The 13,550-nt window shown below is 38.6% G+C and overlaps 1 protein-coding gene across 2 annotated transcripts; it reads right to left on the reverse strand.

Moving 5' to 3' along the window:
* Positions 1-365: 365 nt before the first annotated feature.
* On the reverse strand, positions 366-10,700 carry LOC128620860 (serine/threonine-protein kinase akt-1). 2 transcript variants are annotated; one of them, XM_053646199.1, is made up of 17 exons: positions 10,153-10,698; positions 9,456-9,514; positions 8,628-8,727; positions 8,334-8,391; positions 8,059-8,197; positions 7,839-7,910; positions 7,623-7,737; positions 7,388-7,484; positions 7,214-7,319; positions 6,981-7,121; positions 6,656-6,884; positions 6,199-6,293; positions 5,726-5,773; positions 5,125-5,503; positions 4,847-5,023; positions 3,802-3,914; positions 366-3,591 (listed from the first exon to the last, which is right to left on the reverse strand). In XM_053646199.1, the coding sequence occupies exons 3-17, from the start codon at positions 8,704-8,706 to the stop codon at positions 3,559-3,561; spliced, it is 1,881 nt and encodes a 626-aa protein (XP_053502174.1). In that variant the 5' UTR covers positions 8,707-8,727; positions 9,456-9,514; positions 10,153-10,698; the 3' UTR covers positions 366-3,558. The 2 variants fall into 2 exon arrangements, with proteins under 2 accessions (XP_053502174.1, XP_053502175.1); XM_053646200.1 differs by lacking the exon at positions 5,726-5,773 and having other exon boundaries at positions 10,153-10,700.
* Positions 10,701-13,550: the final 2,850 nt, after the last annotated feature.

Genomic DNA, 13,550 nt, shown 5'->3' on the forward strand with positions numbered 1-13,550 from the left:
TCACTGCACCACCAGGCTGACTTCTCTTAAAGTGCATCTATTATGGTTTTTCAAATATTACCTTCATGTAGCATGATAGAACTGTTTGTGAATGTAAAAACGTCTGCAAACTTTCAAAAATCAAAGCGCACAACAAACAGAGTTATTGACTCCAAAAAGAAGGAATCGATTCTGAACAGCTGAAATGAGTTGTCAGTAATTCCATACTTTACTTCCTGTACTAACCTACATAGGTTTGAAACAAAAAGCCCCGCCTCTGGTCTTCATCGGCTGCTCGCTGACAGCGGTAGACCAATCACAACAGACTTGGACATCTGACCAATCAGAGCAGAGTATGCTCTCTGAAAGGAGGAGTTTAGAGTGAATCCTTTAGAACGGATCATTTAATAATGCTGCAGTTTAAATTATGAGCACATTAAAGTGTTTTTTTTTAACTTGGATACATGTAAATCTATTGTATGAGACCTTTAAAACAAAATAAGGCATGTTTCAAAACAATAAGTTGGCCCCCCAACCAATGCAAAACGTCGGCAAAATAGTCTCAATCGTTTGTGCTCCGTTTGTGCCGTAAAAAGTTTCGTTTGTGCTGCTTCCGTTTTTAAAATATTAGACATTGAATTATGGTGCGATGACGTCACCAGCCCCACCACACGCTCCAAATTCACCCCAAATGGTCTCAATCGTTTGTGCTTCGTTTGTGCTGGTTTGTGCCGATAAACGCTTTGTTTGTGCTGCTTCGGTTTTGGAGATATTAAAAGAATATTTATAGATCATTCTGAGGTCACTCAGCCCCCCCACATGCTCCAAATTCACCCCAAATAGTCTCAATCGTTTGTGCTTCGTTTGTGCTGGTTTGTGCCACTAAAAGCTTCGTTTTGTGACTGTCTTTTTTTAACAATGCAGTTGAAATAACAAGGTAATATCCAAACGGCAAAACAAATCACATTAAATAGTCGCATTCACTTAGTTGTTACCTATCCACTGTGCATTTTCAACTTTTAAGGGACACAGCGGATCACAGGATGTGTGAAATGTAACACAATCTCCAAGGTAAGTGTTTTTACTTGTTACTGTCTATGTTGTTATGAGAATAACAATCGTAATATTAACACTGTCATAAATATAAATACACACACCATAATTTGTCTGCTGTAGCTCTGTGTGTATACATACGTGTGTGTGTGTGTGTGTGTGAGTGTGTGTGTGTATATGTATATGGAAACTTATGACTCAATGAATGAAGAATTAAGTCAAAATGATTTTACTTGTGAACTTGAATTACTGTGTACTATCAAAAATCGTTGGATGCAAATAATGGACCTTTAAAAACAAACTTAAAAACACTTAATACTGACAAGCCACTATCTGTCTTCAAACAAAGACTTGAGTGCAAACACCATCAAGCCCGACTTCCAGAAAAGCAGAGACGATTTCTCCAAGCAGGAGTAGGAAAACGAGGGTGTGTGGCCTACAACAAAAATACTTGACTTTGTTAAAGTAAATTTAAACTATGCAATCAGTCTATTGTGTATAACACAATGCGGGCATATTTTGTTTTTTTCTGACATTCCTGTCACTCCACTTCTCAGGTCATCATACATCTCCCAGACACATGGAGACCTCCTGCAGTAGGTCACATAATGTCCAAGAGCATCCTGGGTTAAGCCTCCTCTGAAAGCAATGACTGCCCTTAAAGTAAATCTCTCTCCTTGGAGCATCAGATTGGAGGGAAATTCACACAAAGAAAATTCTGTGGAGGTGCTTCCCAGGTCAGTGTCAATCCACAGAAGTTCTCCCAGACTGTAACTGTGAGAAACCTCCCCTGTACAGAACACTTTTCCTGAGGTAGAGTCTGTCTTGAATGCAGAGGGACACTGTGACGGACTTTGGATTGGCCTGAGGCAGGGGGACTCTGGAAGGTTAAGGCCTTTTCCACCGCGGTCTGAAGATGAGCCATGCCAGAAGCCTGCAGTACAGCAACACAAGTACAAACAAATGGAATTTCCCTTGTGTCTTCTGTGCTGAGACTGCGTTACTGTGAGGAGCACTGTTGTGTGAAGGAAACACATGCACGTTGTGTCACTGACTTTTCAATGATAGTGGAGATGTGGCACTGTGCATCTATTTGGAGAGCACCAGACTTCAATTGGACAGCTTTGAATATTCCACTCAGCAGCTCTGCCCTCTGTATGTAGACCTGTGCATTCAGACCCTTTGTGGTGATTGTTTTCACTAGCTGGAGGAGGTTGTTGGAGTCCTTGCCGCAAACAATAGTTCCAAAAGTGACACGATCGCAGAAAGCACAACATAACCATTGACAAAAAGCATCAAATGCACATGTGTTCAGCACAGAGATTCTTGTTTTCCTGAGTTTTACAGGCTGCTTATTATTTCAATTTTTCAATAGTTCTACTTTCAGTCTTTTCCCCCTCACAGATGGATCTGCATGGAGCCATTCAGAACAAGAAGAGAGGCATGACTTCCTTTTCCTCTTTTTGGGTGGAACTGCTAGGCCTCTCCAGTTTTCAATAGGGTCTTCATCTGTTGGATGGATGTTTGTGACAGGAAGTATCCATTTCTGGTTTGCCGTCTACACTGCAAGTTGTGGTGCGCAGTGGATTGGCTCCTGTGATGATCACTATTGCAACAGCTGCATCTTCTTCACCTTTTTGTTTTGCAGAAAAAAAATGCATATTGCCCTCAATGAAGGACAAATGTCGAGCAATGAATCGATCCACATGAACAGGCAAGTTTTCATGCTTGAAAAGCCTGTGTTTGATGTTTTTGTACTCTGCTTCAACATTGGCTGAACTTGGGGTGATGGTGGTGCTTCGGAAGTGAGGGATCATTACTCCTGTCCAGAGTGGTAAGTAGTTTGCAAGCCAGATTATATTGGGAATAATCTCAGGGAGGAAGTGCATATTATCATGATCACCGTTAGCCATGGTAAGTGACCTGTTCTCCTCACATATGTCTGTCACCCACTGCCGTAGGTCTGTCTGTGTTTGGTCACATGGATCCACTTTTTCCAGGTCCTCACCCTCTACATCTGGAATGATTACACACTCTTCTGCAATTCGGGCTTTCAGGTATTTCTTGCACCTTTCTGATATAAGTGGGGCTCCAGAGCTGTCATTGCCCTCTGCTTCACCGAGAGCCACAACAGTAATACTGCGTAGTAGCTCTCTTGCATTGTCCATGGATTGTGACTTGAGAAGCTGTGCCATTGACCTCACAAAGAAATCTTTAATGCGATGTGTTTTTTTCTTCAAGCAGTCCCACTGGCAGATCATCTTGATGCAGTGTGCAACATCAACCCGAACAAAACAAGGTGGCACTTTACTGAGTAATACTGTATATTTGTTATATATTTTTTTGTAAATTTGTACATGGAAAAGCTTTGTATATGCTGTTGAGATTTGCAGCAGACGTCGTAGTTAATATGAACTGTCAATTATAAACATTTGTTAATGTTTAAATACTGAATAACAATTTTTAACATATATAAGTGTGTAAGTGTGTGTGTGTGTGTGTGTGGGGGGGGGGGTCAGGCAATAGTTACTGTACACGATCTTTGGTTTCAAGAGGAATCTGCAAAACAAAACAGATATTAAAATAGAACAGGACAGAAAACATTAAGCATCTTATTTTACACTTTTTTTACTCTCATTACATCAATCTCATACACATCAATCTCTGTTACAGAACTCACTACAGATCCAGTACAATTCACACAATCTACACTATCACAGCATGCCCTAGCTCATATTAATTAGGTATACTGTATCCTCGCTGTCTAACCTGGACTTTGTCCTGAACTGCCTCTGTAAACCACTCGTGCCTGACCAAATCGTCGAAAGACGGCCGCATTTCAGGGTTGAAATCCAGGCACCACATTACCAGATCAAAGCACTCTGTTGAGAAAAGAATCAAGAGTGCATTTTCTGGTACTTCTGAAAACTGTTATGTTTGATTTTCCGGTATTTCTGAAAACTGTTATGGTTGATTTTCTGGAATTTTCGACAACCATTGTTTCTGATTTTCTGGTATTTCTGAAAACCATTCTGCTCGAGTTTAAGGTATTTTTTCCCTTTACTGTTCTAGTGCCTCTTATTTTTTTATTTTTAAACTACTTCTGCTTATTATGGCATTTTGAGCTGACCATCATTGAGCGAGGACCTTAGCTATCTTTGTACTTTTCTTTATCATGGGTAAGTGTATGTATTTCTTTGTCAATAGTATATGTTTATGAATATGTAATGAATGTTAGCCATTTGTTTCGTTATTCACTGAAGTTCATTCTCTGTGTTCCATGTCTGAGTGTGTGTATGTGTGTGTGTATGTGTGTGTGTGCTTCCCTTTTCTGTCGAGGCTATGTAATGTCTGACTCAGAGGGGCCTTCTTTTTTTATGAGGAAAAAAGAGTATAGTATAACTTTGTTATTTTTTCCTTACAGCTGATCAGCGCCCATTCTTTTCACCATCACTCCACGACTTAGGCCTAGACCTGAACACTCGCTATCAACTAGCACATCTTACTGCTGATCTGTCTCTCTTGATTGACATCCTATAAGCTGAGTCCGGTGTTTCTGGTTTCCCTCATTCTCAATATACTCTCATTCTCCACATTTGGTGCCCTTGTGTTTTATTTCTATCATAAAACTTATCCAACTGCCTCCGTAAACCACTCGTGCCTGACCAAGTCGTCGAAAGACGGCCGCGTTTCAGGGTTGAAATCCAGGCACCACATTATCAGATCAACGCACTCTCTTGAGAAAAGATTCAAGAGTGCATTTTAAAGTCATTTTGCTAAATGTTATACACGTGATGTTTCTGCATCGACTCACCTGGAGACATGTCAGGACATAATTCCAGCTGTCCATCATGAACCTCCTCCTCTAAGTCAAAGGGGTAGTCTCCACAGATCAAGTAGAACAGGAGTATGCCCAGACCCCAGATGGTGGCAGGAATGCCCATGTACTCTTCATTCCTCACCCACTCAGGAGGTACAAAGAAATTAGTGCCTGAGTGTAAAAGAGAGAAAGAGCACCGTCAGCAAGGTCACAAAAACATTTAAAAACCTATTCTCCACTGCATTCCCTTTGATTTGAGCCACTGAAATTACCGGAATATTCTTTGTAGAGGGTGTCCTTCAGCAGTTCCCCACAGCCAAAATCGATCAGTTTGACTTCCAAGGTATCGGTGTTGATGAGGAGATTCTTGTCATTGATGTCACGGTGTAACACTCCACGGTCACAGCAGTGACGAGCCGCCCGAATCACCTGCAGCATGACGTCTCGAGCCTGTGCTTCAGACAGGCGGCCTTCCTGAAGTTCAATGAATTTATAGAGGTTCATACAGGGGCTGGGCCGTTCCAGGACCATGACGTACTGCTCGGCTATGTCAAACCACTCCAGCAGCTCCACCACTTTGCTACAGCGAGGTGGTCTGGACACCATCTTCATTAGCGCCACCTCTACAGGCAGCTCCTGTGTCTCTCCAGGCTGAATAAGAACAGACATGGGTTTGGTGGGAATACACCAATCTAAACTACGCTAAGCAGAAATGTTACGATGGGAAAGGTTTGGATTGTTTCTGATGCTAGATCAGTCTTCCTGTAATATCTATTATGAACGACAGGTAATGAAATGATCGAGGGTGAATTGTTTCCCTTTATGTTAGCAGGAACAAGTTTACTTACTATGAATAAGACTAAGTTTACTTACAATGGTTATGGTTTTGGTCTCGTCCTTCTGAATAAATTTAATGGCAACCTATTCACACATACAAGACATAATTAGTAACTTCTAAACGCTACCTTTTTTCTAATTAGTTTAGTTAGTACAAACCCACAGCCATTATATTATGTGTCAGCAAAAACTTTACCTTATTAAGTCATGCATTAAAAATTCAGAATTTTGCTTCGGGTTCTGAAATTTTCTTATACTGGATTTATTATCTATAAACACTTGCATGAAACTTATCACTTTCTCTATAAAAAAATTTAACCTGCTCCAGTGTAACCTCATTTCTAAGAGGCCACAGCTAAAATGTTCAGACAGCGGAAATAAAGGAGGACATTCAGGCACCTGTACTGAATTCAGAATCCAGAATAGGATAAAATACACGGCCTTTATGTGACAGATATTCTAGACAATGGTGGCACCATGGTGCCCTGACAGTGGGGGAGAACATTTACCTCTTTCCCATCTTCAGTCCGGACTCCTGCATAGACATAGCCGAAGATTCCGATCCCCAGCAGCTTTCCCAAGGTGTAGCGCGATTGAAACACAGCTGTTGAACAGACAATAATTTAGTTTATTTCAATTGAATAAGGAATGAAAGAGCATCATGTTTAGTGTCCTCGCTTGCAGTAAAGAACGAGGCTTGTGTTGGCAATAGCTGTTATATTAGAGTGTCCTTATTATGGTATAATTTCTTTGAGTATGGTAAAGTACCTTGAACATGAATACCTAGTAAACAGAGTACAGTCTTGCCCTTAAGAGTACTTACAGCTTACACAATACAGTTCAAATTATGCAAAATGTTCAGGTTAGTTTTTGTCCATATGGTGGTACTTACAGCTTACACAATACAGTTCAAATTATGCAAAATGTTCAGGTTAGTTTTTGTCCACATGGTGGATTCTAACATACCATTTGGGTAGGTGTGCTGCTCCAGATCAGGGGACTGGAGAGCGGGGATCTCGTCTGTCCTCAGGGTACATTTTGAGTCCTGATTCTCAGAAACCAAGTCATGGCTGGTAGATGCCATGTGCTGCTCCGGGTCACCATTAGCATTTGCTAATTTAATTCTATGCAGCTGCCGGAGCTTTAGCAGCCACTCAGGTTCTTCTGCCTTCTTGTCTAGCAGTTTGCAAGACAGCTACAAGACAGACAAGGAAAGTAAATTGGTGATGAAGACCATACTTTGCATTTGAAACCTAGAAACCATTTTACAATGATTAATAATCTTATTTACCAAAATAAGCCGTTCAACGAAGCTCCTTTTGATTCTGTCAGGGAAAGTGAAGACTGCCTTAGCAATGTTCTCACAGTATTTAAAGGCGAGATCAGTAAAATCAACAATGGCCAGCCTGCTGGCCTGACACAACTTCCAGATCTAAGAGAGACAAGAGAGTCATTCATTCTCAGTACATTGGTTAAATGTGACTGATCAGTGCCCATGAAATAGAAAAGAAGATACATTCCAACCTGGAAGCTTGGCTGGGCCAGCCCTGAGGTCAGCGAAAGCACATATTCATATGTCTCGGTTCTCACAAAGGCTTTAAACAAGATTTTCAGGCCAAATGGCATGATGCTGCGAATAGAATAATGTGTCAGTAGCAAGTCATCACTCATACATACACACACACACACACACAATACCTGTCACATCCGATCAGTTCAAACTGACTACGTGACCCCAGCTCCACTTTTGCCACAACGTAGCAGAGATGTGCTGCGTAGGTCCAGCTTCTGGAGGCTGCAGATGAAAGACCAAACATGCATATGAGGATCAGGAATCATCCCACAGTGCAGAGTTACATGCATGATACATGATACGATTACTACATGCTAATGCTAGAAAACAATATGCTGTTACTGTGCAGCATATCCATACCAAGATCATCTCCCATCTTAATAACAGCCTCTCTGTGCTCATCATCTGGTGCAGAAGATGACAAAAGGTCTGCCAGAGGAAGACACCATTCCTTCCATCTGTTACCATTGTTGCCCTGAAATTGTCATATTAGTTAGCACAGTGCTGGCAAAATTTTTTTTGCAAAATTACAGTCATATACAGACAGATGCTGATACTGATGCATGATATAGTAACTTTTGGTAGTTTCTTCCTAAGCCAGGTGTAGACCTGGAAGATGATTGCGCCAACTTCACACATCATCACTTTCTGTAAAAGAAATACCATTAGATAACACATCTGTTGTTAGTATTGGAGATGTAACTGAATACAAGTACGTTATTCATAACAAATAGAGAATGTGTTCTAAATGGGTTTAAATATTTTAACTTTGCTTAAACAATCAATTAACACTTACTCCATTTTCATGGCAGAACAATTCCATTATCCGCCAGAAGAAATAGGCCTCCACTTGGTCGTTTTTATCAATATTTTCGAAACACTCCAGTGCTTGGGCCTGTATAAACAATATCAGGTCCTCCTTCGGCATCTCATTACTGTAACAGATGTTGAAACAACTGATTTATATGGAGTACTCTGCACATGTATTATTAAACTCCTAACAATATAGTTTAGAGCTTAAAATGAATGCTTAACTTGTGTACTATACTAAGAGGAGAAAGCGGGTCTCACCTCATAAGAGGGCCAGGATAAACAGGCTCCTCTTCAGAATAATCTACAGTGTCTGTCCCTGGAGTCAAAACCTCAGTTAGGGCTATGGAGTAACTATACCACTCTATGGTCATGTAAATGTTATTCATTTGACATTTTATGATGGAAAAACGACAACCTCACACATTCTAAAGTTCCTCTTAACTTAACTTAACTTAACTTAAGAATCTCAAGTTCTCCACAGGATGTATGTTCACTCAGTATTATTTTACTTCTAAAATGCACTCTCTCTCTCTCTCTCTCTCTGTGTCCTACCTGAACTGTATGAACCTGAAACTCCAGGTTCTGCTTCAGGAAACACTGTACGTTCGATGGTAGTCTTTACAGTCGTCATTTTGATTCACTTTCTCAAAATCTGTGTTAATATATATATATATATATATATAATATATAAAATATATATATATAATTTTCTAAAATGATAAAAAGTTTCTCTAAAACAGAAACATAAAGTATCAACAGGAGATATAAAGCCATGCCAGTTTTTACCACCAGAGTTCACTTTCACCATAATGTAAATACGTTTGTTTAAAAGGTCTGTTATGATGTATACTCTTGTGTGTGGTGGTATAATCTTCCTCCATTTTTGCTGCATTTTGCATAAGGATTTATATCGAAATGTCACAAAATGGCGGCGGGGGAATCAAAATGGCGTTAGGATCAGAGAATCAGAGTTATGCTTTAAACATCCCGGTGAGAGGTTGTGCTCTCTCCTGATTGTGCTACTAGTGTTTATATAGTCTTTTAAAACATTTTCCTTCTTTTCTATAACATTTGTCTGTTCCTCGTTTAAATGATAATGAGCGTTATTTAGCCTGGACGCTGTAAAAGCCCATCTTAATTAGCGGCAGCTCACTGGATAAACACAACGCGCTCGACACTGACACCCAGCGGAAGCTCCGTGAAACATCAACTGACCGTTTGATATTTAATATATATATATATATATATATATATATATATATATATATATATATATATATATATATATATATATATATATATATATATATAACATTCTGTGTGTATTCAGTTATAAACATAGTACTAGACTTATAGCTCGTTTATAATCAAACAACTCACTCTGCTCAGCACAAGGATAGTCGACTTGCCTCCAGTATGTGCAGAAATTTGCAGAAATTCTAGAATAGAATAAAACGGAATAGAATAGACTAGAATAGTCGCGGTTGAAATTAAACGCACCCTGAATATCTAAATATCTATTGTAAAACCATGTGGTGTAATGTAAATCCACTTCCACAAATAAATGCACTCTTGACCTGTTTTTGGTTTTGTTGTTTGTACAAACTGGGATTTATTTATTTATTTTAAATATTAATGCTATCATACACAGCTACCTCTTCCCCCTTATAGGCCTATCCATTAAACCTAAATAAAAAATATTTTCAGTTGGCCTATTTAAACAAATATGGAAAACAACCACTAAATGCATATACAATTATTAATTTTATTTATTAATGTATTAGCATTAAATGCATTTTCTATTATTGCTGCAATAAATAAATGACAGTCAGAACATTTTATATTCCCAATAAATAAACTATATATATATATTAATATAGACCCACAGGCACAATTACAGTTTCTATTAAAATCAGTACAATTCCCATTTTAACCATTTTAAACAATTACAAATTACATGATGGTTTCTATTAAGTTTGTTTTTTTGCTAACAAGAACTTTTTTATTCATTAAGTACCGACACATCATACTTTTCTACACTTACATTATAGCAGCTGTAAAAAATTAGTTCCCTTACCAGCTTCTCTTTGTCCTCTCTCTTGAAGTCCATTCACTCATTTTCAGTAACCGTTTTATCCTGATCTGGGTCATGGTGGATCCACGTCCTATCCTAGGAACATTGGGGGGTGAGCTGGGAATACAATCTACACCAGTGGTACTCCAGTCCATCGCAGGGCACCACATGTACACACATTCACACCTAGGGGCAATTTATCGTAGCACAATCACCTGTTGGCATGTTTTCTGGGGGGTGGAATAATATAAACATTAATATGATTTGCTACTAGCATGTTCGCCTCACACCGCCAGGGTTGGGCGTTTGATTCCCGCCATGGCCCTGTGTGTGCGCGGAGTTTGCATGTTCTCTCCGTGCTGTAAGGGTTTCCTCTGGGTACTCCGGTTTCCTCCTGCAGTCCAAAGACATGCATGGTAGGCTGATTGGCATGTCCTAAGTGTCTGTAGAGTATGAATGGTTGTGTGAATGTGCATGTGATTGTGCCCTGCACCCCGTCCAGGGTGTAGCCCGCCCCGTGCCTGATGCTCACTGGGATAGTCTCCAGGTTCCCTGCGACCCTGAAGGATAAGCGGTATAGAAAATGTATGGATGGATGGATGATTTGCTACTGCTTATATATATATATATATATATATATATATATATATATATATATATATATATATATATATATATATATATATAATTTTTTTACAGGCAGAGCTGCTATCATAGAAAATGGACACCTTTTGACCAGTACTGTCGCTCCAAGCGCAGTGATTTCAAATAGACTCATAAGAATTGAAATTCAAGATATCTGTAATTTCATTTTCAGTATAAGGAACACAAACACCTACTAGGCATGCCATTAATTAAGGAACATGACTGGGAATGAGAATGAGGAACCTGTTAAAATATATTTCTCCAACATTTACCCTTTGTATTTCTAGCAAGACACGTAAAATCTCATCAAGTATGAGACAAGGCAAAGTTATACAAATGCAGGACATGTTATAGGCAGGTGGGAATAAATAAATAAGAAGACAAAGACAGCGTGATGGTTAAACAGAAAGTGCAATGTGACATTAACTTTGTTTAATTAAACTATTTAGTGTATCTAATACACCTACTGGCATTTTTTTTAAGAGGTGGGAAATCCACACGGACAACATGCGAACCTCAGGATCGAACCGAGGAGCCTGAAGCTGTAAGGCTGCGTGTCACCACTAATAATAATACCGTATATAATTAAAAATGTTACAAATTACTACAACTGCATTATCACAATGGATTGCAGAAAAAAAAGCAAAGCAAAACAAGAACAAAACAACACACAAAGGGCAGCATTATAGACTATAAAATGTGTGCCATGTTTGAAAAAAAAAAAAAACCTCCACAGAAATGTGTTTATGTGTTGCTCAGACTTTCTGCTCCATGTTGTGTTTCTTGCAGAACAGGCTGGAAGTTGAGAACCTTCTGGAAAACACATACAAGTGTGTACAGTTTATAACGATACACAATCCTTTACCATAACATTAACCACTTAAGTGCTCAGCTTTGTTTTTTGTGTGTATGTATGTTTTAGGCAGGGGCCACTTGTGTTTTTAGGGGACACACTTTAACATTTATCTTAACCTATTCTCAGGATTATTGCAAGTCATTTTTCAGTGTCATGTATCACTCTAAGATTTCTACAAGTAAGCTAATAAAATACTTTCAACTCAAATGAATGTTTCATGTTCAATGCAGCAGCACTACTCGTCTTCAACCAGTCCAAAAAAAACCTCATGTCACACCCCTCTTCATCTCCCTCCACTGGATTCCTGTAGCCGCCCGTATCAAATTCAAGACCTTGTCTGGAACACCCCTCTACCTCAACAATCTCCTGAAGGCTTATGTTTCCTCACACAATCTGCGATCGATTAATAACCGACGCTTAGTAGTGTCTACTCAGCGTGTCTCAAGGTCCTTTCCAGAACCTTTAAAGTAGGGCTGAACGATTATGGCCAAAATGATAATCCCGATTATTTTTATCAATATTGAGATCTCGATTATTTATCACGATTATTAATTGATTTTAGTGACAACATATTTTTATTGCACTTTCACATTTATTAAGTTTTCTCATGCCACAATATAACACACAAGTAGGCATGAGAAAACTTGAGCTTCTCAATTATGACAGAATTTAGGAACATAGTGTGAGCTATGACACATTCATTTACCTTCTGATAAACTAAATTTAATATTTTCAGTTACTCTTACAGACTGTATGCAAAAAACAAACGTTAACCTGTTCCACCTGGTAAACAAATGCAATAAACATCAATGTTCAGTGTTTGAAGTCTGCTCCTCTTAAATATATTTAAAGCTACACTATTAGACATTTTCCACTGTCATGGTTCTGGGCTGGAGTCAGTTCTCGAACCACTCTGTGTATATTGTGTATATATCTGAATAATCTCATATAGGATGTGATTGGGTGAGTTAATTTACCTGTCAGATGCAAAGCGCTTTAGTTTAATGGTGTTCATTATTGATGCTCCGATTAGGATTTTTACGACCAAAACCGATCCAGATACCAATCTTTTTTATTTAAGCTTTAATCAGGAGGTCTGTCATAAACAGTTAATGTAAGTTATGTAAGCTCTCTGCTCATGGTCACTGTTATTTGAGTTAAAATAATAGCAATGAGATACTGTTGGTTAATTGATACAAGCATAAACAAGCATAAAATATTTCTTTGTTAAATATCTTAAACAATAAAGAGTCCTAATTAAAAGTAGATTAACCCCAGCATGATCCATATTAGGAAAAAGGCTAATAGCCTTCATAAGGGGATAGCGAACTAAGCATAATATCAAATTGATATTAAATGCAATCCATAGTAATTACACATTATTTAATTTCTCATTTAATTTATATTTTATGAATTTATTACAATATCTATTTTTTATATTCAATTATTTATTTATAACTAAGCACATTTTCTGTCTTTTCATTTTATTAGTTTTCTGTTTGTTTGTTTATCAGTTTTTCCTTTTAGATCAGTTCCCCAGTACAGTGTTGCCATGTCTGCTGATAATATTGTGCTTTGGGGGTTATTAAAATCAAAACATGGAACCTTGTGATGACTTCTAGTGATATCTGGCAACTTTAAGTTTAAATGAAGTGAATACGCTGTGTATTTGAGGTAGTGAAGAGCGTGGAGGAGAGCAGCAGCGTACTCCTCCTGAACAGTTGCTACTCTTGATTATGATTGGTGAGGAAATTTTTGATAAAGAAGTTTGAATTAAACCCACCTTGTAGCGTTAGCATTATTATTAAATTACTCCGCACGAAGCCGCTAGTGTACACGAGCAGGTGAAACTTTAGGTCATTTTGCGTGATCAATAAAAGTTGGCGGTTTGTGAGATCGG

This window comes from Ictalurus furcatus, chromosome 16 (genome assembly GCF_023375685.1).
Source record: "Ictalurus furcatus strain D&B chromosome 16, Billie_1.0, whole genome shotgun sequence".
NCBI classification, from domain to species: Eukaryota; Metazoa; Chordata; class Actinopteri; order Siluriformes; family Ictaluridae; genus Ictalurus; species Ictalurus furcatus.